Source organism: Sclerotinia sclerotiorum, genomic scaffold (assembly GCF_000146945.2).
Source record: "Sclerotinia sclerotiorum 1980 UF-70 scaffold_29 genomic scaffold, whole genome shotgun sequence".
NCBI lineage: Eukaryota > Fungi > Ascomycota > Leotiomycetes > Helotiales > Sclerotiniaceae > Sclerotinia > Sclerotinia sclerotiorum.
The window spans coordinates 47,172-71,383 of NW_001820807.1; the positions used below are offsets into that span (position 1 = coordinate 47,172).

General features: G+C 37.6%; 8 protein-coding genes across 8 annotated transcripts; 4 read left to right on the forward strand and 4 right to left on the reverse strand.

Annotated features, from left to right (window-relative positions):
- Window positions 1-446: 446 nt before the first annotated feature.
- On the reverse strand, window positions 447-1,178 carry SS1G_14041 (predicted protein; the record flags this gene model as incomplete). Its single annotated transcript, XM_001584894.1, has 2 exons — window positions 447-552; window positions 607-1,178. 2 exons carry the CDS (start codon window positions 1,176-1,178, stop codon window positions 447-449), a joined length of 678 nt encoding a protein of 225 aa, XP_001584944.1.
- A 2,094-nt stretch (window positions 1,179-3,272) lies between these two features.
- On the forward strand, window positions 3,273-4,295 carry SS1G_14042 (hypothetical protein; the record flags this gene model as incomplete). The annotated part of the gene is made up of 1 exon (XM_001584895.1): window positions 3,273-4,295. One exon carries the CDS (start codon window positions 3,273-3,275, stop codon window positions 4,293-4,295), a length of 1,023 nt encoding a protein of 340 aa, XP_001584945.1.
- Window positions 4,296-6,062: 1,767 nt separating this feature from the next.
- SS1G_14043 (hypothetical protein) lies at window positions 6,063-7,579 on the forward strand (the record flags this gene model as incomplete). Its single annotated transcript, XM_001584896.1, has 2 exons — window positions 6,063-6,578; window positions 6,626-7,579. 2 exons carry the CDS (start codon window positions 6,063-6,065, stop codon window positions 7,577-7,579), a joined length of 1,470 nt encoding a protein of 489 aa, XP_001584946.1.
- Window positions 7,580-8,528: 949 nt separating this feature from the next.
- Window positions 8,529-8,904, forward strand: SS1G_14044 (predicted protein; the record flags this gene model as incomplete). The annotated part of the gene is made up of 2 exons (XM_001584897.1): window positions 8,529-8,756; window positions 8,866-8,904. 2 exons carry the CDS (start codon window positions 8,529-8,531, stop codon window positions 8,902-8,904), a joined length of 267 nt encoding a protein of 88 aa, XP_001584947.1.
- A 4,525-nt stretch (window positions 8,905-13,429) lies between these two features.
- Window positions 13,430-14,138, reverse strand: SS1G_14045 (predicted protein; the record flags this gene model as incomplete). Its single annotated transcript, XM_001584898.1, has 3 exons — window positions 13,430-13,554; window positions 13,661-13,777; window positions 14,090-14,138. The coding sequence occupies 3 exons, from the start codon at window positions 14,136-14,138 to the stop codon at window positions 13,430-13,432; spliced, it is 291 nt and encodes a 96-aa protein (XP_001584948.1).
- A 3,151-nt stretch (window positions 14,139-17,289) lies between these two features.
- SS1G_14046 (hypothetical protein) lies at window positions 17,290-17,823 on the forward strand (the record flags this gene model as incomplete). Its single annotated transcript, XM_001584899.1, has 2 exons — window positions 17,290-17,404; window positions 17,525-17,823. 2 exons carry the CDS (start codon window positions 17,290-17,292, stop codon window positions 17,821-17,823), a joined length of 414 nt encoding a protein of 137 aa, XP_001584949.1.
- Window positions 17,824-18,095: 272 nt separating this feature from the next.
- On the reverse strand, window positions 18,096-20,400 carry SS1G_14047 (hypothetical protein; the record flags this gene model as incomplete). Its single annotated transcript, XM_001584900.1, has 6 exons — window positions 18,096-18,570; window positions 18,773-18,833; window positions 18,882-18,976; window positions 19,038-19,429; window positions 19,502-20,042; window positions 20,138-20,400. The coding sequence occupies 6 exons, from the start codon at window positions 20,398-20,400 to the stop codon at window positions 18,096-18,098; spliced, it is 1,827 nt and encodes a 608-aa protein (XP_001584950.1).
- A 1,472-nt stretch (window positions 20,401-21,872) lies between these two features.
- On the reverse strand, window positions 21,873-22,220 carry SS1G_14048 (predicted protein; the record flags this gene model as incomplete). Its single annotated transcript, XM_001584901.1, has 1 exon — window positions 21,873-22,220. The coding sequence occupies one exon, from the start codon at window positions 22,218-22,220 to the stop codon at window positions 21,873-21,875; it is 348 nt and encodes a 115-aa protein (XP_001584951.1).
- Between the last annotated feature and the right edge of the window lie 1,992 nt (window positions 22,221-24,212).

Genomic DNA, 24,212 nt, shown 5'->3' on the forward strand with positions numbered 1-24,212 from the left:
CTTCGTTGTTTATACTTGAGCCTTCAGTGCGGGTATAGATATTGTGGTAATGCGATTGAGCATCATGAAAAGCGCGTGACACGTGAGAAAATAAATTCTGGCGCAAATTGCTGCCCGAGAAGCAAACCCTTGTATCTCAAATTTAAGACTCTTACAATCTCCTTATACTGGATATCTTCTCGATTTCCTAAAAACAACTTTGCATTTTTCCTTCCTAACAAAAAATAACTCCGATCCCATGGTATCCCATTCCTGTTCAAACGTAACGCCCTATCCAAACGTAACGCCCCCAGATTTCCCGCACACCAAAAAAAGTAAAGTATATGCACAGCAAAGAAACGGAAATAAGGCAAAATAAATCCTTAATTATCCTTTAAGAGTACCTCCCGCCCATACAACAAGAGACGCGAGTCAAATAATCTGACGCGTGCAGCTCTGGGACCGGCCTAATCTTGTCCAGTAGCAGGGAACTTCTGCGCCGTTGGAGCTAAATTCATTGCACTCAACGCTGCATTTGAGAGTTGTGTGATACTAGGCAGAATATTGGGATTTCTATTTTGCGTAAGCTCATGAACCGAGATTTGAATCGATGTGGAAGATGCTTACCGAGCAGCTTCGATAGTAGCCACATTATACTTTACAGAGAAAATTGAAGGATTTACCATCATAGCCTTCAAGCCTCTGAGGACCGCAGGAGTGTTCTTAACGATCTTGCTGTTTGCCGAGGAACCTGCACTACCCGCCGCGGCAAACAGAACCGATCTTTGGGAATCCTCGTCGGATTCTGCATTGAATGCTTTTCCGGCAAGCGAAGCGATTTCCAATATATTCGTCATACTGGGAAGTTTGTTTAAGGCAGCTGATACGGTGTTGGCATCATTAGCAAATCCAGATACTGCTGATTTGACTTGTGCTGCTGTAACTTTGCTTTTGCTACCGCTAGTTGCTTTTTTTGCGGCGGCATCACTTTTTAGATCTTCAAAGTCGATCGTTGTGTTTGGCTTTGCGCTACCAGAAGATATTGATGATGCCGATGAGGATGTAGAATTGCCAAATGATGCCAAAGTAGAGTTTCCCTCACGAACAGCCAACCCATTGATGAAACCACGTCGTGTGACGGGTAAGGCAGTAGAGAATGTGAGAATGGAAAGGACAAATAGGACACACGAGAACTTCATTGTGAATATAGATAAGCGAGTGTAAATTATGAGAACATTGATGATGAAGAGTGAACGGCTGACTCGCTATGATTGATCCGTCAACGTTGTATATACCCATGGCCAAGGAACTCCAAGAAAACCCCAGATGCGTCCGAAGTAAATTAGTGGAAAGATTGGACTCAATGGTCGTTCCAGAAAAACTGGGTAGCGGACGTTGGAAAAACTACGCTCAGACAAATTACCCGATGGAGGCGCCCATTTCGGGTAGAGCACGCGAAAGGTTTCATTGTAAGCAGCGATCTGCTCTGAAACGATAGTAAAGCAATTTCATCTAATCGAAATTCACCATTGATCTGTGACATGAGATGACTGGAAGAATTTTGTTTTTCTTTATATGACGTTGACGATTCAAAATTTCCACTTCTCAGTTTTGAATCTGTCGAAATCTTTCGATTAAAATCATAAATTGGCACTGGACTTCAAGAATCGAACGATTTTGTTGCTTAGGCGTATTTAACAATGTAGTTTTTGGTGATGATTGAATCATGAATTCAATGTAGGGGTTGATCCCATCTTTCCCGACGGCTGTTTCGAATCTAGCGTACTTGTAATGTTTACCGATTGCGTCTCAAAATCTTGAGGGTTTACTCACGACTATATGCGTACATGTAGCTGCGCTCAGGCTCGAATTGTTGCATGTCAAAAAATCATTTTCATGATAATAGGCTGATTGAGAATTTAAACGGTGGGAGCTAGTATCAGAAAGGCTTTAAGCATTGACGAGAAAGCCCTGACCAAGAATAGAACAGCTTGTTCCCAAAAGAAAAGGGCTGAGATGTCAGTGTGAATGGGGAAGTAATTTCAGATGCATAACCAAGTCCAAACTCACAAAGATTCTTGATGCTTCAAAAGGTGCCAAGATGCCAGTTTCCCAAAATACTTTAAAACTTAGCGCCAATTGCCTTCAACAGAATTCTTTTCTGGGCATTCATGCTCATGTCCCATCCTCGAATCAGAATGACATAGATTAAGCGTGCGGAACCATGTTTATCCGCGAGTAACACTCCTAGGCCTTTCTCCGCATACCGGCACAGACTGAGAATTCATTCTATCAGTGATATAGAAGGAAGTTCCCTAAAAGTTTTCCTAGCATATTGAATCAACGTTGGACACTTACGTCTATGCTTCCCTGTCATCCAATGATCTCTCCTGAAACTTCGAGGTTAAACCCTTGTCATCTTAAGCTCGACATAACGTGAAAGACAGCGACACAGTGGTAACACTCGTTACATGCAGAGATAGGCTTCAAGATTCATGTAAAACTTTATGTCATGTGGAATAAAACCGTAAAGCAATGACGGAACATCATAGCTCCATAAAATTACTTCTTCGAAAGTTCCTTTTAGAGTGCATATAGAACTAGCTGCCGCTCGAGCTGCCAAGTTGCTCGGACGAGATCAGAATCTAATTATAGTGCAAAGAACAAGGTACACCGCAAAAAGTATGAACCAAAAGCAATCGAGAAAAATTATGCACAACTTCTGAGGTAAGAACGAATTGATAACCTTAACGTACGAGGGAAGTAAAAATACAATGAAAGTGGTTGATAAGTGGTCGATGTCGATGGTGGCCGTAAAAAGGCAACGTCGGAGTATGTAAATGACTCTTGATTTATGGCACATATATATAAGTTTTCAAACTCATTAACAATTGAAATTCAAGTAAAGAAATGGAAACCTTGAAATCGAGCGATGAGAATTGAAGTTTTGAAGGGCTAATCAGCAATCATGTGGCCCATTAAAGTACATGTCACGTGCGTAAGGTCTTGAGGGATCTTCGAAAATTCGCGCTAATGATGCTACATCATTAATCCCTGTCAAAAATGTCCCCGCGTCGCGTTTCTGGGTCATATATAATCTTACCTTGAAGTCAAGGTCAGGACAAGCCTCTAAGCACAATTGTCCTCTTTCTTATGGACATAGTATTAATTAGGAATATTATTGTCACAAAAGTTCCTCTTAACCCTTTTGAGAATTCATAACTTTCGAAGACATTGCGATCAGCCAAACAATTTCACAAACGCGACCCAAATCACCGCGGGGTGTAGAATTAATGGCTCCGGCACCTGGCTCTCAGTATCCCCTTTACAACACTACATTTTCCATATATCGTGCTTCTCCACTCTACATTGGCAAAGAAGCTCTTAATGATGCGGACTTGCAAGTACATGCACGTCGATTTCGAGATATATTAGCAGGTGACGTTTTACGGGGTGTGCAGGTTGGATTAGGGTCTGAAGATGATCCATTGGCTCGTGTAGGTGTATTGCAAACGGTGGTATGGAAAGTTTTCAAAAGAGAAGCTGAATGGGCTGTCGAGGATACAACAGAGGAGAACCTTGGCGAGTCCATGACGGAGACTACACATAACCGTGGAATACTCGTGGAAGTCAACTACGAGAAGGCGAACTACACTGCGATTTTATTACGCTCGACTCCCGAAGACGACATGAACGACTCAATCATGCAATCGTCTGATGATGAATCTGGATTTCTGAGTTTACCTTTGCTATTAACACGCATGCCATTGTCGTTAAGGGAAACATTCATACAATACGTCTGTCGGATTTTCGATACAAGGGTGTCGGCCTTGAAATTGGAAGGAAACGATTTGTCGAAATCATTCGAGCAATACACATCCAACACGATCAACGAAGATGCAACAGCCGAAGAGCGCCAAGCTAGTTTACAGAAAATCATTAAAGAAATCCAAATATCCGTTGGCTTCGACATACCTGGTGGATCTGCTACTCTCAAAACTATTGAAATCCATATTGCCAGGGAAGATCTACCTCGTATGCTCTCCCGAGGAAGTAAAATCACGAAAGATGGATCTCCGTTTATGGCTGCATTGAAAAGTTACATCAAGGCGCATTTGGCATTGGACCTAAATCATGAGAAGGTGAAGATTGTTAAGATTGCATGTGGCGCATTTGTACTTGGCGAAGGAAGGTTGAAACTCACACAACCATCAAGTGTTGAGTATGAAGAGGGCGGACAATATCAGGCAACAAGACAACTCCTCAACGACCTTGTAAATATTGCTTCCAGACGAGGATTGTTAGGGGAGAAGTGAACGCTATAATAGCTTCGCATGTCGAAAGACGTTCATCTCACGAAAAGATGCCCTTGACACTTCACCCAATCAGAAATGAACTCAACTTACCAGAGAAGCTTTGAGGAGGTATTCAAGCTTCCCAGGCTGATACTATAGAGTTCATCCTAACATCTTGCTTGAGCATAACCGCGCGATGAGCGTTGGATACCAGGAGATGTGGCTTGCCTATGCAAAATAGGGTCATGACAAGGCAAAACGCAGACCTAATACTTTATATGACCTGAATTAAACAACAATAGATAAATGACTACTTACCAGAGGAATGTCAAATTGAATCTACGAGATCAACCTCTTCGTCATTTGGTATCTAATCTGGCAGCTCCAATATCCATCTGAGCCCCAACGGAGGTGATCTATTCCATCCGCTCTTTAGGGAACGATTATCTATGACTTTAGTGTACAGAAATTTTGTGAGTTAATACCTCGGATAATGTCATCGCATTGGTATTGGGCTTGTATCTACAATCCAAAGAATTGTAGTATGGAATGTAGATTTGGCGAGATAATCCAGGGGATTGTGTGCCTTAGGCGAATCACAGCCTCATAAGATAATTATTTGCCAAATTACTCATATAATTTTTATATGGTTGCCCTTCATGATTAATATATATTGAGATGTGATTATAACCTTACCATACTGGTATATGCACGACCAATCGAATTCTTATTCACATGGGTCACTCACAAACAAGCAAATGTGAATCACAATTCAAAGTCACCACTCGCACCATATATTTTCTCCAATCCCCCACTTCAACTCAATAGTGGGGTGAGGCTGGTTTCATTTTACTTTTTTCTTCTTTTTCCTTCTTTTATTCTTCAACAAGCGCTTGTGGCGTGATATAGTAGGTAAATTATAACCCCTTAAGAACCCCGTGACTACGCGAAGTGCAGGTTTTTTAGGTGGGGTTCAACTCACGTCTCCCCAAGCACGCTTGAGAGGATGGTAGGGTAGGTAGGTGGTTAGATGCTAGATAGGTAGTTAATAAGAGCCCACATTCACGGAACTCGTTACTTGATTTTTATCATTCATCCATCTTCCTTGCACTCTCACACTCACACTCACACTCACTCCTACTCCCACTTCGAGGAATCAGCACTCAACTCGAGTGCGAAGGTAATACATATTGGAACAACCAACTGCAATCTTATGATACAATATTATTCCCTGATTAAATATTTGCGTCAAATTCACTACAAATTGAGGTACTCTTAAAGCAATCAAATTAATCAAATTCCACTACATCTGTCTTGTTCTATCTGTCGCTCAAAAAGAAGACCCTTCGAAGAGATATCCGGGGAGACCCGTCAATACACACGCGGAACAACTGAGGCGTCTTTCTCGCGACCAACGACCAACGACCGACGCGCGCAACCCTGATTCCTTCTTTCTCCCCACCCACCACACCTGCCCACAGACCAGCATAACGATATCACCCGCCACAATCATTATCAAGCCAAAGTTAAACATCGATATCGACAAATCAATCAATTGACATACCTACACCTCTCTTCATATATCCTTAGCTCCGACAGCTTATCACGACATATATCTTTATATCACATCAAGACTTCATTCCCTAGCAATTGCTACTTTCGCAAAATCATTCCGGTATCATTCAATCTACGAGTTATTGTCGCGACATTGACATTCTCGCATCCGGGTAATTTACAATATCGAGTCCCACTCGACGCGACGGAAACCCGCGTCTTATTATACCTCTGATGGCAAACAACGACAATACTGCCACCCCTATCGGTGCGCATGAACCGGCATTAGTAGAAACAACGGTGCTTCAAAATTTATTATCGCAAGAAACAAAAGTAGGAAGTGCTGGGGGTATCGTCGCAACACAATCCGCGAAAGCAACTGCGACCACCTCCAACAATTCTCAATCGACGACAGATGGTCACGAGCTTGTGTTCACACCTCCTACTATCGAGGAATTCTCGTTACAAAGTACCACACAAGATGGAGGTCCATTATCGCAACTTTCACAACTCTCACAATTGGCTGCCGCACAAATACCACTCGAAAGCAGTACTACTACAACACCTCCAAAAGCCAACGTCACCCTGAATGCCAGTCAGAAGAGAACAGCAGATGGTCATGTAAAACCAAAAACTTCAAATTCAAACTCAAATTCGCCCAGTCCCAAAGCTCCACCACCTGTCCGAAGCCATACTAGAAATACAAGTACAGTCAGCAATGTATCTTCAGTCGCAACCAGATTGGGAGAGGTCAGTATAATTTCTAGAGCAATAAGCATTTGACTAAGTCCAAACAGCTATCTTCCGAATTACGAACCCGCCTTTCTTATGCAATGGTTAAAGTCAACAATGGATGGGAATCAAAGTCAATTAACGAAGTTGAAACTATTGCATCGCAGGCCGGATCTCCAACATCATCAAATTCAACCTTCAACGCCCGCAGAAACTTTCTTACCTCTCCTAGAGCAGCTATAGCAAATATTCAAGGCCAGGGATCTACGGACGTCTTTGGACAACGACCTACAGCTGATTTTGACCTGTACGCGCGAACAGAACCACCTTCTAGAACCTATGAATCATTCTGGCGTGATCATTCTACTGCCAATGGAGCTCATTCCTACAGACACAACTTATATAGCTCTTCATATCCACAATCTAAATCTCTCGCTCCTCCAGCTGATATACGACCGACTGCTTCATCCAGGCGATCAGATTCAAAATTTTCAAAACCGCCATCCATGCCAGGACAATCAAGCGCCAACTCTCACCACTCTTTCAACAATAATTCTGCTCCACGAACACCGAATACAACTGCTTATAACCGTCCCGAGCATGCCATGACTTCTGTAAATAAAACGATACAAGAACAAGATGCAATCGCAACATTATTATCCATGGGTTCACCGGGTAACTCGCAATCTATGGAGCCTACCTTAACTCCTCCACATGGAAGTCAAACAAGTCCTCGGCATAGTCCTCTTCGGGCAGAATTCAGTCTTCAAAGAGCCCAAAATGGGAAGGGTAAAATGGGACCTCAAACTCAACGCAGAGTGGAATTTGCAGAAAGTGTTAGTAGTTGTGGAAGTGAAAATGGATATCCAGCAGCGAGTCGTAGGAAATCTGCCGTGAGAAATAACCTCAATGGTAGAAGGATAACGGACAGAATGCTAGATGAAATGGTTGATGAGAGTAGTGATGAAGAAGTTGAATTAGCCGTGCCGCAGGGAAGACGTATACCAGAACGTGTCTGAGTTCGTGTAACGCAGATCGATTCTCTTTTACTTTTTGCATTGTGTTATTATCCATGGTCTCAACCGATAAAGTACATTCAATGAGGTATCCTTTAAGGGGGAGTAAATAATTGCATTTTTTTTCCGGAGTAGTCGGCTTTCAAATCATCATTTTCGAGCATCGATACCCCTTTATCATCGCATTCGTCTTTGGCACTTTTAAAATGCATCTGAGGATTATGTGTAGGTTGTCTGATGGGCTTTGGCTGGGCTGGGGCTTGGGCTTGTATATATCGTATTGTTTCTTTAGCTTAGCTTTAGGTGGTTGGCTGGAAGAGTTAATAGGCTGTTTGGAGTTGGTGCATGGAGTATCGTGTGGGTGTTAGGGATGGGATGGGAAGGGATGGGAAGGATAGGAGGGGAGAAGTATTTGCTATTATTCTTATTCATTGTATGAAATATATTCTTGGTATGGGTATGAATGTAGGTGTGGGTGGGGGTGGAGGTTAGATAGATATATATATATTAGGCGAGGTGTTAATAATTATAATAAATCTTAAGTTAGTCAATTATTAATCTTTAAAGTTTAATTGAGAAATTTTTGATATTTTTATATAATATATCGATTTTATAATAAATTTATAATAATAGAAAGAAAATAATATTTATATATATTTTAATTAAAAAAATTATTATTTAAAATAAGTAAAATATTGAAAATTTCCAATCTAATTATATCTATAAAAGAAATAAAATATTATATAATATAATAAATATAAATAACTTTCAGATATAAAAGTATTTTAAATAATAAGATTCTTTTACAAGAATTATATGACCAAAAGGGTGTTTATAGACCAGCAATTGTATTTGATTTAGAATCTGTGACGCCTCACACCTTCGGGTCACGTGGCATGCCCCGTTTGTATTTAATCACAGGAAAACTCTCTTCTCTTGATCAAAAAAAACGATGGCTACCCCAAGCCCCCCAAACCTCTCTAAAACACTTTCCGACAAGGCCAGCAACCTTCTCAATAAGGTCAACGATGCTCAATCCATCTTCAACCCAGTTACCCAACTCCTAGATACCTACCTAAGCTCTAAGGAAGTTCGCGCTCTCCCATCAAGTTCACGAAAACTCCTTACCTCTCTTTGCCTTGAATTTAAGGCAACCATCGAACAATACTTCGACACCTTTGTTACTAATCATCCCCCCCCTAAAAAAACTATTACTCCATTTATCACCCCCCTTTCCCCTCTTTCCCTCCCAATCACTACTTATACAAATACATTTACAATACTTATAGGCTCCAAGCCCTCCTATACTCAAAAAAACTTTATTTTAATTATTATTCTTATAAATAAGATTCTCTTCGATAATTATTTATTTATATAAATCAACCAAATACATCTAACCCAAAGCATTAGATCTTTTGCAATCCTTACAATCCTAAAGAAAGTCCTCGAACCAAATACCTCCCTTTTAAAAAAGATTTAAGAGATCAAAATAGACTTCACTTTCTATATTAGCTCAACAATTAATCTATTAGCCCTTAAAAAACAGAAAACCATTATATCATCCACAATCGGAGACTACAAAATTGAAGCCCAAAAGAAATAAACCATTTGTTGAAATTAAGGTCATTATGGGCCTAGAATTGAGGTCATATGACCATTATGGTGCACGGACCATAATTGGGAATATCTTCAATTCTACCATTACTGTAACTTAGATCCTTAGTTTAACCTACATCTAATAATACTACTACTTCCAAACAACTCAGTTTGAAAACCATTTACTATCTAAATTATATCCTTAAGAAAATCATTATCTTCAATAATCAATTCAAAATAAACTTTATTTTAATTATAAAAGATACAATCTTGTTAAAAGGAATAGAAGTTACCGGTACTAATCACGTGTCGTGATTAGTAATACGGTTACCTAAACAGGCTAGATTAGACGAACCATAAGCAGGCATATTGGTCCCCTCCGAGGATACCAAGAGGAGATTAATATGCCTACACACGTAGTAATATAGTCAATATAGAGGCCTCTTCCACCCAATCTTTTAATAAATCTCCAATATTATAAAGAAATACTCTAATTAGATATTTACTCATATTATCCAATCTCAAACAAATCTTTCATCTAATAAGTATTACTCAATATAAATAATAAACTTTAAGACAAGAACAAAACCACTCAAAAAAAACCTGAAGATCCTAAAGACTAATATCAATATATCTCTTTTAATACAAAAATCAAAGATCACTCAATACAATTATTGCTTTCAATAATACAATACAAAAATATACCTCAAATCATAAATCTGTTATCTATATAATTTGAGAAAATATACAAAAAGCAATTATATTATTAATTATAGTATTGAATATATATACCTACTCAAATATCTTCATTGCAACAATTCTCATTCTATAAATAACCCCAAATACTCCCTTTATTTATAAGAGAAAGAAAGGAAATCAAAATCAGAATATTAGACAATCTAGAAGATATATCTCGAAAACAGAAACTCTATTTGTATAAAGGCTGAATACTCAAAGCCATCATCCAATACACAAATAACCGACTCCCCTACCCCTTTCTCTCCCTTAGACCAACTTAGGCTAAAAACCTCCATTTACCTATTCGGCTCCATTCACTCTACAACCCTCTTCAATACCCGCTCTACTAATCGATTTACAACAATCGCTAACCTAATCTCTATCCCATTTAATAAACTATAAACCATTTACAATAACCCAAACCAATATAGATAAAAAAAAATCTCATACGATCTCATCTTTAATCTAGCAAATATAGATCAAATTAATATCATCACAATCCAGAAGTTATATATATACAAAGATACCTCAAGAAAAATCATTAAAACTTACTCCTTCTACAAAATCTTTATTTTATTAAACAATTAAAAAAAAATCCCTTATATCCTCATCTATATCAGAAAAGAAATAGGAATTCAAATTAATCAAATCAAACTAATAATCTTCAGAGATCTAATATTTATACAATTAATATCTATAAATAATATATTATTTATTATTATAAATATTTGTAATACTCTAATATAATATACAGATAGCAATCAAACTATTAATACACTCTTTGAACTCCAAAACTTCTCAAACAATGCCATCCTACTAAGCGACTTCAATCTCCACCACCCCAACTGGAATCCCCTCCATTCATCCCCTTCAACACTAGCCGAACCCTTTGTAGAATGGTCAAACTCCCGGAATCTATACCTCATCTCCCCAATCGGAACTCCTACTCACTCAAAGGGAAATATCTTAGACCTCATCTTCCTTTCAGGGCCCTATACAGCATATACCGCCCTTATTGAACAATTAGAATACACCTTAGATTATAGCACTTTAAAAACCTACCTTCACTGGAATTACCGAAGCCAAAAGCCTGCAAAGAAACTCAAGCTAAATATATTGAATGAAACACTCTTTAAAGACCTATTAGAAACTAATCTCACCAATATTGCAACTATCCCCAAAACACTCTCTTTAAGAGATCTAGATCAAGCCGCATCATCCCTTACATAAGCCCTTACAAAAGCCTATATAGGATTTATAAAAAGATCTATAAACAAACTCTTTTAATAATTTTAATAAAATAAAGATTATACAAAGGCTATATATAAATATAGAATCATCAATATATTTATATTCAAATACTCTCTTCGAAAAACAATCCGAAAAGCAAAATATTGTGACGCCTCACACCTCCGGGTCACGTGGCATGCCCCGTTTGTATTTAATCATAGGAAAACTCTCTACTCTTGTTTTCCTTCTTCTTTTCTCCTTAGCTTAGTATTTTCTAATACAAGATACTTTACCCAGTATTCTTGAGTGTGACAAATATATCTTTTATATTACAAAAATAAATAAAATAAAAGATATAAACAATATATATCAAATAATCAAATAGTATCAATCTATAAGAATATACTATATCCCTTTTTTAATAGATTTATCAAAATAAATTATTATAAATACTATTAAAGAGAAAAAAGAAACCTTTATTAATAATCTATTAATAAATTTAATTAAGATTGATGACATTCTATTTAATATCTTTACAATCTCAAACAGATCTATCACCTTCCTTGATATAATTATATAAGATATAGAGCTGACCATTTTAAAAGCAGGGAATATAATATCTAATATAAATGAAATCCCAACAAAAATCCTATAAATCATATAACTATAAATAAAAGAAGTAACTTTATCCTTTTTCAAAGGTTATCTACATTTGAGATACCATCCAAAATGCTTTCGATTAGCTACTATCGTAATCATCTCTAAACCCAACAAATCAGATTATATCAACTCAAGATTATACTAATCAATTGCTTTGTTCTTAATCCTAAATAAAGGCCTCGAAAGACTTATTACAAAGAAGATATTATAACTTGCTCTAAAGTATTAAGTTCTAGCGAATCAATAGTTCGAAGCTTTACCCTTATAATCCTTAATAAACCTTATTATTTATATTATATATAATATTGAAATATTCTTAAAATAAAAATTAAAGATTATTTTATTTACAATAAATATAAAAGATGCTTTTGATATAATATTACTAGAAAGACTAATAAATCATCTTCAGGAACAAGGATAATCAAACAATCTAATTAGATGAATTCAGTCCTTCGCCATTAATCGATCCATCAAGATCCGATTAGATAGCAAGATTGATCCGGAAACAAAACTAGAATACGATCTTCCTCAAGATTCACCAATCTCCCCGATCTTGTTCATACTCTACATTGTATCTCTCTTTTAAATAAGCAAACTACAAAGCAGATTCGGATATACAAACGATATTGCGATACTAACAACATCAAATTCATTATAAACAAACTACAATTCTTTAAAAATGAATATACAAAAAACTCTCAAATAAAGAAAAATCAAAGGTATTACTTTTAATCTCAAGAAATCTGAATTTATATATTTCTATAAAGGATATTGAATATTAACAAATATCTTTGCAATATATATCAAATCTATAAATATAAAGATCAAACCTGATCCGTTTAAATAGCTCGAAGTTCACTTTGATAGAAAACTATACTTCAAATTATATATTTAGATCTTTGCAATTAAAGCTTTTAAAAAAGCTAATACATTAAGATCTTTTAATAATATATATCGAGGGATAATTTTATATCTTATCAAGAAAGTGATTAAAGTTTATATACTCAAATAATACTATTTTGTCTCGGAAACTTAATAATCAGGCTAAATCAGATCAAAAAAGAATATTTTAAATAAATTAATCTCAATCTCGAATATAATAGATAATTATATAAATTTATTTAATAAAATAGTAATTATCTATATAAAAATAATTCTTCCAATATACAAAATTACAAATATAACAATACTCTACAAAAAAGTCAAATTCAGATTATTTGAGATCAAATTAAACCAGATCTTACAATTATATATAATATAAACTATTAGATTAGATCTTTATTATCCTTTCAGAATCAGAACAAAGAATATAACCAAAGCTAAAGAACAGAATCATATCCCAGATACAAGATTTGTAAGACTTATTATAGCATTACCAGAGACTAAATATATAAACCCCTTAGCTTTCCTATTCTAGGAAATCAGAGAATTGAGGGCAGAGATCAAGGTCTGTATCAATGGTCCGATAGATAGAACAAAGGTACAAGCAATCGAAGATTTTAAAGCCTTTTACGTTAAGATCCCAAGAAGCGATATACAAATCTTCTTGGATAGCTCAAAAAGTGAAAGCAAGGATAATATAATTGGGGGCGGATTCGTAATCTCACAATTCGATATTCAGATAATATACTATTCTTTCTCATTAGATATAAATGCAGAAGTTACAACCACAATAGTAGGGGCAGCAAAAGCCCTCACTTTAGTATCAACCAAACTGGTTACAGATCTCTGGATCTTCTTAGACAACCATAAAGCTGTTCTCCGATTAGGATCCTATTTCAATGATTCTTTATAAAGAGTCTTTGAAGACTTTCTGAAACTTATATAAGCTTGGGCTATTAGATCAAGGCTCCTACACACCTCCCTCAAGAAAATCCGCATCCGATGGGTCCCAAGGCACCTGGATATCCCTAACAATAAAATAACTGACAAAGCTGCTAAGAAAAGAACAAAACTCTTCTTTCCCCTCAATCCGATCTATATACTAATATCTCTAAAAAGAATAATCAAAATAAAAACTAATAAAACAAACAAACAATTATAAAACACAATCAAACCATAATATTACAAAGATCTCCAATTCAATTACACTTCTAATATAGACACCCTCTCTCTAAAAAAAACTATATTCCATTATATTCTCGTTATCAGATCACAATATAACAATTTCGCAATATACTATAAACACTTCAACCACATTACAACCTATATTCATTACTTATACAATAAAAAAAAAACTTCACTACATTTTTTCTTTTACAAAAAAAGAAAAACCTTCAAAACACTTACAAAAAACCCCCTTTTTCGAAGTTATCCCCTGACTTCTAAGCAATCCCATTAATATAGCCAAACTAGCCGAATAATTAGAATACACCAAATTCTATATAAAAATCTGCTTATAGCATATAGATGCAAAATAAAAATAAAAAAAGAACTTTCTTTTTTTTATTAGATTCAAATAGAATTAATAGATCTCTAAGAATGCTTTTTCTTCTCCTTTTTTCCTTTCTTTCATCTTTCCCTTTTCTTTCATTCAAAAAAAAAAAAACAAGTATATATACAAACAACCAAAACAAATACGAGGAGATAGGGAGAGAGATCAAGAGCCAATAATCTAATGAACGAGGATGACCACAATTACAACCCCAAAAGGTCTATTAGCCCAAACCCCCCCTGCGAAGGCAATTATGTAAACCCTGCTTTAGTCCCTTTTAAATTGTATATAAATACTCCCTCTAACTAGCTAATAAACCATTCAAAGGTTTCTCCTCTAAGCGTCATTTGTCCAAAACTGGAATAGATGGCTAAGGTTGTTATGTGCCAAGGCATGCGCGGTCTACGGCCTATGACGATAAACACAATCAATCAATCAATCAATCAATCTCTACTCTTGTTTTCCTTCTTCTTTTCTCCTTAGCTTAGTATTTTCCAATACAAGATACTTTACCCAGTATTCTTGAGTGTGACAGAATCTACAGGTGAAGCCGGATCTGATCCTCAGACCACCTAAATCGTATACTAATCCCGAGTAATCGTATCATGTGTGGACATGTTAATGTACCTGAGGTTTCTTATATAATAAGGGTGGGAGGAAAGCAGGGGTTTCCGTCACAAATTATACAAACTTGATTAGGCCCGGCCTTTTATAAAGACTAGCTTTAGTTTTAATTTTAATTTTAAATCATTTGTCGTCATTCCATTCGCTCTCGAAATAATTACTACTACGCTACAGTGGGGTCTACGGAGTACAGTGCGAAGTTTTCAACCCCGGCCCGGTTCTGGGCTGGGCTGGATAAACTACGGAGTTTTAGCAAGGCTTGTTGTTCCGAACTTCCCCGTCTACTATGTAGGTATTTTATGATGCTAGGTACAGGTAGGTAGCTAGGTATCTAGCTCCTCCTGTTTGTGTGGTTGGATTTCTTAGGTTTGATATGTACTAGGTGGATATTTCCTCTATCTTATGATTTGCAATTGTTGTCTTTTATTAGGTACGATCGATGATTTGTTGGGTGGTTCACTGATGGTTGGTTGGTTGGTTGGATATTATATTTAATTATTAGAGAGAAGGCTAGGGCTGAATACTTACTTGGTTTAAATAGAATAGTTTAAGTTTTACCTTGTCAAGTTTGCACTTTTGTATAGGTACCTGGTAGGAATTTATTTATCTATTCGTACAACTTGACTTTTTTGTTGGTGATGGTGGTTTTATTGAAATATATGATATGTTTGTTTATTTGTTTGTTAGGTAGGTAAGTTGCCTAGGTAGTGATACGATTTGATTACCTAGGTACTTGGCATATCTCCAATTACAAGTATAGATAGATAGATGGAATGGGCAAGTACATAAAATAGGTACAACTCCGAAGATCCATACAATGCATCTAGACTAAGTAGACTTGGGACCCCATTAATAAGATCGCCACGTGGATGTGAAGTGTAATATATATTGGATTCGTTGTGGATCTTGCAAGCAGTTACTTATTGGTTATTGGGAAAAATTCTGTCAATTATTTCTAGACTCTTGGTGATTGATAATATCAACTCCTGTTACAACTCCGATGTGTACCAACTCCGATTTATGATTGTTCCGATGTTTAAGATGACTTTGGATAAATATATTTAATCGATTATATAATATATTTATGATATGAATATAAAAAATTAATTATTGAGAATGTTTTAATATAATTATTTGATAAAAAAAACTTATTATAAACTAAATATATAAATAAATATAAAAATAATATTTTAAAATATAAAAATAATTTTTAATTTGAATAATTATATTTTTTTCTTATATTATATAAATAAATAATATATATCTTGATAACTTTTTTTAAATTATCAAAATAATGATTTTTGTTAAAGTGAATGGTTCCTGCGTAGCACGTGCACAGGGCACTAGTCCTATTAGGACTAGATTGAGAAGCTCTCTGTAAGAGAGCTTCGCACTTCCGTAGAACTTAGAAGAGTGATTAACCTACTAGACCAATATTACCTCAGTTCTGCCCTATCAGCTTCCCACTATTCCCTGTGTGAGGTCATTCCTTTTAACAATTTTGTTACATTCAAAAATACTGGATAAAGTATCTTATATTAGAAAATACTAAACTAAGGAGAAAAGAAGAAGGAAAACAAGAGTAACGAGTTTTCCTGTGATTAAATACAAACGGGGCATGCCACGTGACCCGGAGGTGTGAGGCGTCACAGATTTGATCTAAATTTTTTAATTTTATTATATAAATTTTTATTTTATATTAAAGAGATGCATGTTACGACGGATCTCACATACCTAACATCACGTGATTAGCATCATGTGATATGAGGATCCCAGTAGGCTCAGCTGTCCCAGTACAACTGGGACAACTGGGAGCACTGGGACGCATGCCACGATGGTCTATATAATCAAGATGGATTTCCTTTGTATAGAGCTTCGTGCTCAAGATCAATCATTTAGTATACTCTACTATTAGTTACGAATTGCATTATTGTCATTACTTAAGTCCCTGCTTGACGCCTAGTTATAAACCACCTCGAGAGCCTAGAGCACTTCCACGTGATCTAGACGGCAAACCTCGTAACAATACATCAGGGTTATAATTTTATATAAAATCTAATATCACATCATATATAAATGTTTTAATATCTATTTTTGAAAAAAATTACATAAATCAGAGTTATACATCGGAATTGTTGTAGATCGGAGTTGTTATAGTTCGGAGTTGTTGTAGATCGGAGTTGGTGCTTTCCATGTGGGCATTACATTGAGTTAAAGTAAACCCTTTTGCTAAAACGGTATGACGATAGGGAGCGACAATAATACATCAGACGCATCTTTGATACCCACTTTATCTACATATATAAGAAAGCAGACAATCCTCAGAGTAAATCTGCTCTTTACGTGTACAACTCAACACATTTTACAAGCTTACGACTTATCTTAACCTACCTTTTTCCACATATTCTCAAAAATCACACACATTGTCGCTATGTCTAACTTGGAATATTTCAATTACGAGGGTTATGGACAGACAACCGCTAAGCAGAATTTTTGGTACAGCCAAGCTGTTCAGGTAGGAGATGTAATCGAATGCTCTGGTCAAGGTAAGTCTTACATTTAAATTAACCCGCTTTCTCACCTAAAATCACTCTTCCTCTTATCTTTATTCAAGGAAAGAAAGATATTTAATTTTGAATAAATCACCAACAAAATGACTCCTACAGGTGGATGGGATCGTATCACTGAGGAAATCCCCAAGGATATCGAAAAGGAAATCGAGCAAGCATTTGACAACGTCGAGGCTGCATTAACGACGGCCGGTTCCAAAGGCTGGGAAGATGTTTTCTCCTTGACGTCGCACCATATGCCAATTAATGACGAAACTATGGGGATTATGGTTCGACTGTTGAAGAAATACTGTCCGAATCACCAACCTATCTGGACGGCTCTTGGAGTCCCTGCGCTCGCTCGCACAGATATGAGGGTTGAGATTGAAGTCAGAGCGTACTCTCCAAAGAAGTAAATCGGAGTGTAGAGTTCGGAATGTGGAGGATCGGAAGTGTAATCTTGGAGGGTTTGGAGTTATATCTTTCAGATATATTTGAGCCGAAATGGGTATAGATATATTTGAGCCAGCAAGAAAAAGATTTTGTACTACTGCATGATTTTCGATGGACAAAAATATCATCACTCAGGAACTAGAAAGATGTCGCTCACCACGGAAATAATCGATTGCTTGATACTGCTTGTGAAATTGTGAAAATATACTGCCCGTTAGACGAGGCAAACTAATCATTAATCGTTTGAAATATCTAAAAGTTGTGAAAATAACTTTTCCAAAACCACAGAACCCACAGCAAAATCAGATGATTCGTCTGCCCAGAACTTCATGGTAGTGATCGCTTCTAGCACAATCTCTTTCCAGTTATCCAATGAATCCAGACGTAGTTTTGCCTTGACTGCGGCAAGTATAGAGAGTGCTGAAGATAAAATCAGTCTTCCAACAAACCAACTTCCATGGTGTCTATGCCTATTATGTCTAAGTAAGATCCAGTGAATGCTGCCGTCAATTGCTTTTTGAGCAAGCTGTCGCACTCGCTCCGGAACTTTACTTGATGATTGGTGTATTATTTGGTGTATTATATAGTATAAAAATGGTCGATAGAGCCATGCTTTTACCTCCATTGCACGAGTTCGTAAGGTGAATCGTAGCTCATGATCGGTTTCTATACTATCGTTGAATTGGATTTGCTCTGGAAGGCTGGCATGCCTATATTAATGTTAGCTAGAATATATAGCTCATCGAAAGATCATCGTGCTACCACTCATTCAATTGTCTTTCGAATTCATCTGCAGCCTTGATCATATGACGGAGATTATGCACGTTCCAGCTTCGATAGCCATTATCGTACAAATTAAGAAGAACTCGAGTACCAAGTCTACTGATTATGATATCTGATAGATAAAAAAACCAGGCTTGTTCCTGAAGTATTTCGAAACCAACTTCCGATACTTCTTGTCGTGAATCGTTTACTATAGATGATTCAGCAAAGATCGTGTTTTACGAACTGGAATTCGTACCCGATGCAAAACTTGTCGGTGGTTCAGGTAATGAATGTGCATAGTTAACCTGAGATAGTACTGACGGAGGTAAAGGTACCTCTGTTCGCAACTCGCTATTTGCATTGGTATTAGAATTCGTCTACGGACGGGATAGATTTATGAGAAACTTCATACCACATAGACTTGTAGCAAGACCAGTACAAGCTAGCTTCAATACACTGAGTTTCGGGAGACTTAGTCCTTGATATATCTCCTCCAAAGTGTGACTCTTCACACTTGAGGTACATGAAAAAGTTGGATGAGGCGTCAGCGAAGAAATTCCAAGCCCTCAGGGGGTGTACCATATACATTTCGTATACACCACACAAGAAGATACATTGCGTTGCGATCACGCTGGGTTTCAGCAGTCCAATTCGTTTGCGAGCAGCTGTAAAGTAAGCCGATCCAAGTGACAGGTCTTGTTCTCCAAGAACGCTCCTCGAGGTCTCCATTCTATTGTCTGGAAGGATGCGATTATGCGAATCACCAAGAGGCTGGGAAACGCAGCCTAAAGCGCACATAATTAACTATGATTTATTAATTAAACATCTTTGCATGTGAGGACACTATCTTGAACTCGGTACAATAACCGGACTCACCACTAAACAAGAGGACGCATCCCATTGCAAACCTTCAAGAGCGATCTTAAATCCAAATTCTCTCGCAGTTTTCGGGTCTAGAATTGGACTTTTGGTGTGTACGCGAGTGAGAAAGATTTCCACAAGCTGAGGCACAGCCTCCTCATTAATGAAGGCTGATGGCTGAGAAACGTCATGTTCTGATTCTTCAGGTCTGGAATCATCAAAAAAGTTTTGATCAAATAAATGCCTAGTAATGAAGCCTGTCGGATACTGGCTTTCGAATACTGGCCAATCAAGGACAGCGTCAGGGGAAGTCCGGGCAGAAGGTGTTAGCATATTTTCATCCAACTGGAGCTCATGATCTCTTTCTGATCCAAGGCCTTCCCCATTGGTAGCAGGAGCTTGCCACCTAGACCTCAACGAGACTTTTTCCGATTGAAATGTGCCCAACTCTTGAGAAATCCGGCGTAGGGTTTCTGCCGAATCTACTTCTCTCTCGTCAAGTTTTTGGAGTACTTGATCTAGACGTTCCACTATTATTTGACTCGCAAAATCCAATCTAGTCTCTTAAGTTAATAATTCATTTTGAAATAAATCAATTAGTGTATTGGATATACGAACGTGTATGGACTATTTGTTTCATCATAAACACACTGAGCCCCCAAAGCTTGGCAGCATCCACATACCGGCTTTTCGTTATTACATTTGGTCTTTCGAGCTCTGCAGACCTGGCACGCCCTCAAGGCTCGTTTTCGTGGATAAGAATTTTCTATCCGAGATTTTTCAAGACGTTGACGCTTCGAATTCAGAGGTGTGGTATTGGAATTATCATGTGTGCCTATCACCATGCTCGAGCTCGCCTCCGAACCGTTTGTCTCCATAGTCAAATCCATGCCCGTCTCCCTTCCCATGGTCATGATATATGATAAATAAAATGCTAGTTTCTAAGAATCTATACCTAGTTTGATGGACTGAAAAATTAGCAAAACCACGGTCGAAGTAAAATTATAATAAGATCTTACTTCTGGGGGATATATCATTCTGGTTGAAAGGTTAACTTAGGTAGAAGTGCCTGGAGTATAAGGTCAGATAACTGAACCAATTGCAAGTCTAGGTGGCTGGGCTATTGCTTAGACGTTGAAAGTGTGGCATTCAAGTCACGTGTTGAGAGCCGTTACGATCAAATCAAGTAAGATCTTAAAATATTGTTACGATAGGTAACAATTAGGTCACAGGATTAGTAATAACACGTGATGCGAGGACTCGAAGAGAGCGAAAGGATCGAAGCTCGATCCCTTCGCTCCCTTCGAGCCACGAAGCATGAAGGTCTATATAATCAAGATGGATTTCCTTTGTATAGAGCTTCGTGCTCAAGATCAATCATTTAGTATATCCTACTATTAGTTACGAATTGCATATCATTATTGTCATTACTTAAGTCCCTGCTTGACGCCTAGTTATAAACCACCTCGAGAGCCTAGAGCACTTCCACGTGATCTAGACGGCAAACCTCGTAACACAAGCAAGAAAGTAATACCTGATATTAATATCAGAAACAATAGTAATACTTAAAACACAAACTAGCAGAATCATCCATCCACCTATTCTCCGGAGAGAGAAAAAAAACATCATTCACCAGGTTCCCTCGCAAGCTCAACTCTCTTCCCAACCAACGCCAAAACAACCAACTCGATATTCTTTTCTCACAAAACGCACTTCATAGCATCGCCCCAACTGGGCTTTAGCGCACGTGTTTGAGACGTATATCCGAGTGTGACGATTTTCAAAAACGGGAACACATGTTTCACGCACGCTAAGTCGTACAAATGGAGCTCTAGATTCGGATTATCGTGCGGAGATTGCAAATACAGTTCTAGGGATTCTAGAGATTGGGGAAGGATTTCGTGGAGTTGGTAATAGGTTGTTTAGTCCTTTACTCTGAACACGAGTTCTTAGATTTGGATGTGGGGAGATTTTAGATGGAAAGAATCTCTAAATCTCGTGGAGATGTGCAGGTGCGGGTAGTCTTTTTAAGCCCGAAGATGCTGGTTAGAGAGATGGATTTGAGGGTTTCGCAGTGGATGAGGAGTCTTATTACCATTTCCTGGAAGAATTCGCGTGTGATTGTATCGAAGTATTCTGTCGCAGGAAAACATTTTGAGTCCGCTGAAGAGGCAGATGGAGGTAAACTAGCCGTCGAAATAGACTTTAAAGTCATGTGAGGTATCTAGTGAGTCAATGGGACATGTATCAGGTTCTTCGATCAAGCGATCTAGTACTTCTTTGAATGCGAAGTCCGAGATCTTCAAGACTTTTACGGTTAGTCATTCCAGAAGCACATCGATCTCATGCGTATCCATTTTTTATCTAAAAAAGTCCTCATTATAAGCTACTCTGGGAGAAGTGAGGTAGTGGACTTCTTCCAGTGCAAGATTTCGAGGGGCGTGCATTGCACGTTAAATACATCCGGGATGATGTGTTTACATGCTGGCACATTTTCCAAGGGGCCATAAGCGCTTGATTTGGATGTTTGATCCCAGGGCTTAACAAGATGAGGATAATGATCAGTGATTCCATATATGAACAACCCCATCTTAGAGGTCGTCGTCCAAACATTTTTCAAAGATCTGCCACGAGCCGTGAAGGCCTTCCAATCACCGACTAGAGTGGCTAGCTTTCGAACCTTTTCGTATCGTTGCAACTCCAACCCTTCGAGCTTGTCCGGCCTCTGATGCATGATGGGTTCTGAGCGTTCTGTCATGCTTCAACATGCCAAATCTACCTCCCCATTTCCCCTGATCTAACACGATTGAGAAATATTTCACGTTTTGCCGTAAACACAGCCGCAATATGAGCGCTTGAATTAATCTACCAAGGTTTGTGATGGTTGCTCTTCGTCACTGTATCTGGTGTAAAGGAGAGGTTCCGTGATTTCGTGGGATGTTCTGCACGTTCATGCTAATTATGCATATTCTTATCAATTTCAAACTTAGAGTAGCTCACTCGAAGACACTCGATGATTTTGGATTGGGTCTCTAGAGGAATGGTTCTAGATTTGACCTCATCTTCGTTCAAAAAGTTCCAGATACTTTATTGTGGTAAGCGATGATAAATACTGATAGTAAAATGTTTCCGGTCGTTCGTTGTGAGATTCCTGAGATTCAAAAGTTCGAGGATGATTGGAATTATCCCGTGCTCGTTAAAGTAAAACTTATTTTCGATGAATAAGAGCTAATATTTAAACATGACTTAACGTTGACCTACCCGGCTTTCAAGATGAAAGGGTTATTCCTGTATATATTAAGAGGGTTGTCTTATGATTAAAGCTACCATTCCTGACTATATAGACCCGCAATCGTGCTTGTCATATTGAGCCTAATACCAATGGTTGCGTTTTCCATAATAACTTTGATAAGAATGGCAAAATAACAATCATAGGGCTAGGACTGGTCTCTCTCTAGCCTTTCACTACTTGAAGCGAGAAAATCACATGGATGATTGCTTGACCCAAAAAGTAATGAAGACCAACACACAAAAGTATAGAAAGGGAGAGTGATAACCCGCAGGATCTCCCAAAAAGAATAATGGGTCAAAACATCGCGTGGTTCCTGCTATTAAGCTATTGATTGAGGAAGGATTAGGAGAGTTGCATTTATGAAATGGAACTATTTCAGTTTAGGCCCGAAGCTTGACTAAACGGACGACTCCTTAGCAGGGACTGGGGGTTTGAATCCACAAGGTTGGCCACTTGCCGCTGGAACTACCGCTTCTAATAAATTAATGTATTCCTTTGAGATAAAGCATGAAAATCCACATAAGTACCTGCCACACTAACCTTCAAACTGGGCCTCTATTTATTTTTGCTGTGCCATATTTCGGTTTCCAACTCATTCACTTCTTCTCTAGCTGCGTTAAGTTCTAAACTCTCCAAGACTTGAGATAATCAGTCGATACCCTACTACAGAGATAGAGAAATAAGAGAGACCTCAATAATACAAAAGTAAATATTATCGAGCCATCATCTCATCTCATCTGAGGATTTGTTCCTTCAATCTTGTTTTTCCACTCCCAGATCGCAATGTACGACAGCACGATGTAATGCACAGAATTGTTGCTGCCATGTTAATCGATATCAAAGATCCTTATCATGAAAATGAGAAAGGAAAGAAATAACGAATTGTGGTATGAAGTGTACTTGAATAAACGTCTCCATCAAGCGATGATGAAGCAGTGTTGTCATGTTTCACGTGACCGCATATCCACAATCCGCGCAAAAGTGGCTTGTCGTTGTTATCCATGGATAGGGCTGAAAGTCCGCCAAACTAGGATTGCTTAGGTAGGGTAGGTGCCTATTGAAACATATTCACACAGACCACAGGTTATAGTTCTAAACAAGAGCTAAGAGCAGATTAACGTTCACTTCTTCTTTTCTGTCTCTGTCTTCGCTTGTATGTTATCATACCCCTTCATTACTATAAGTTATTTATCATCTTTTTCCTATATATCGACTTCACCAGCAGATTACCATTCCAAACGTAAAGAAAAGAGATAACCAATGCGTAAGTTCTGTTCATCTCATTTATATATAACATCTCATCTAAACCATCTCTCACCAAGTTAGCAGGTTTAACCCCGAGACAAAGATCTTTAACACTATTTCTCCCAAAACTTGAAAATAATTTCAATCCACTTCCAAGATTTCTATCATTTCTATCTCTGCATGTCAAAA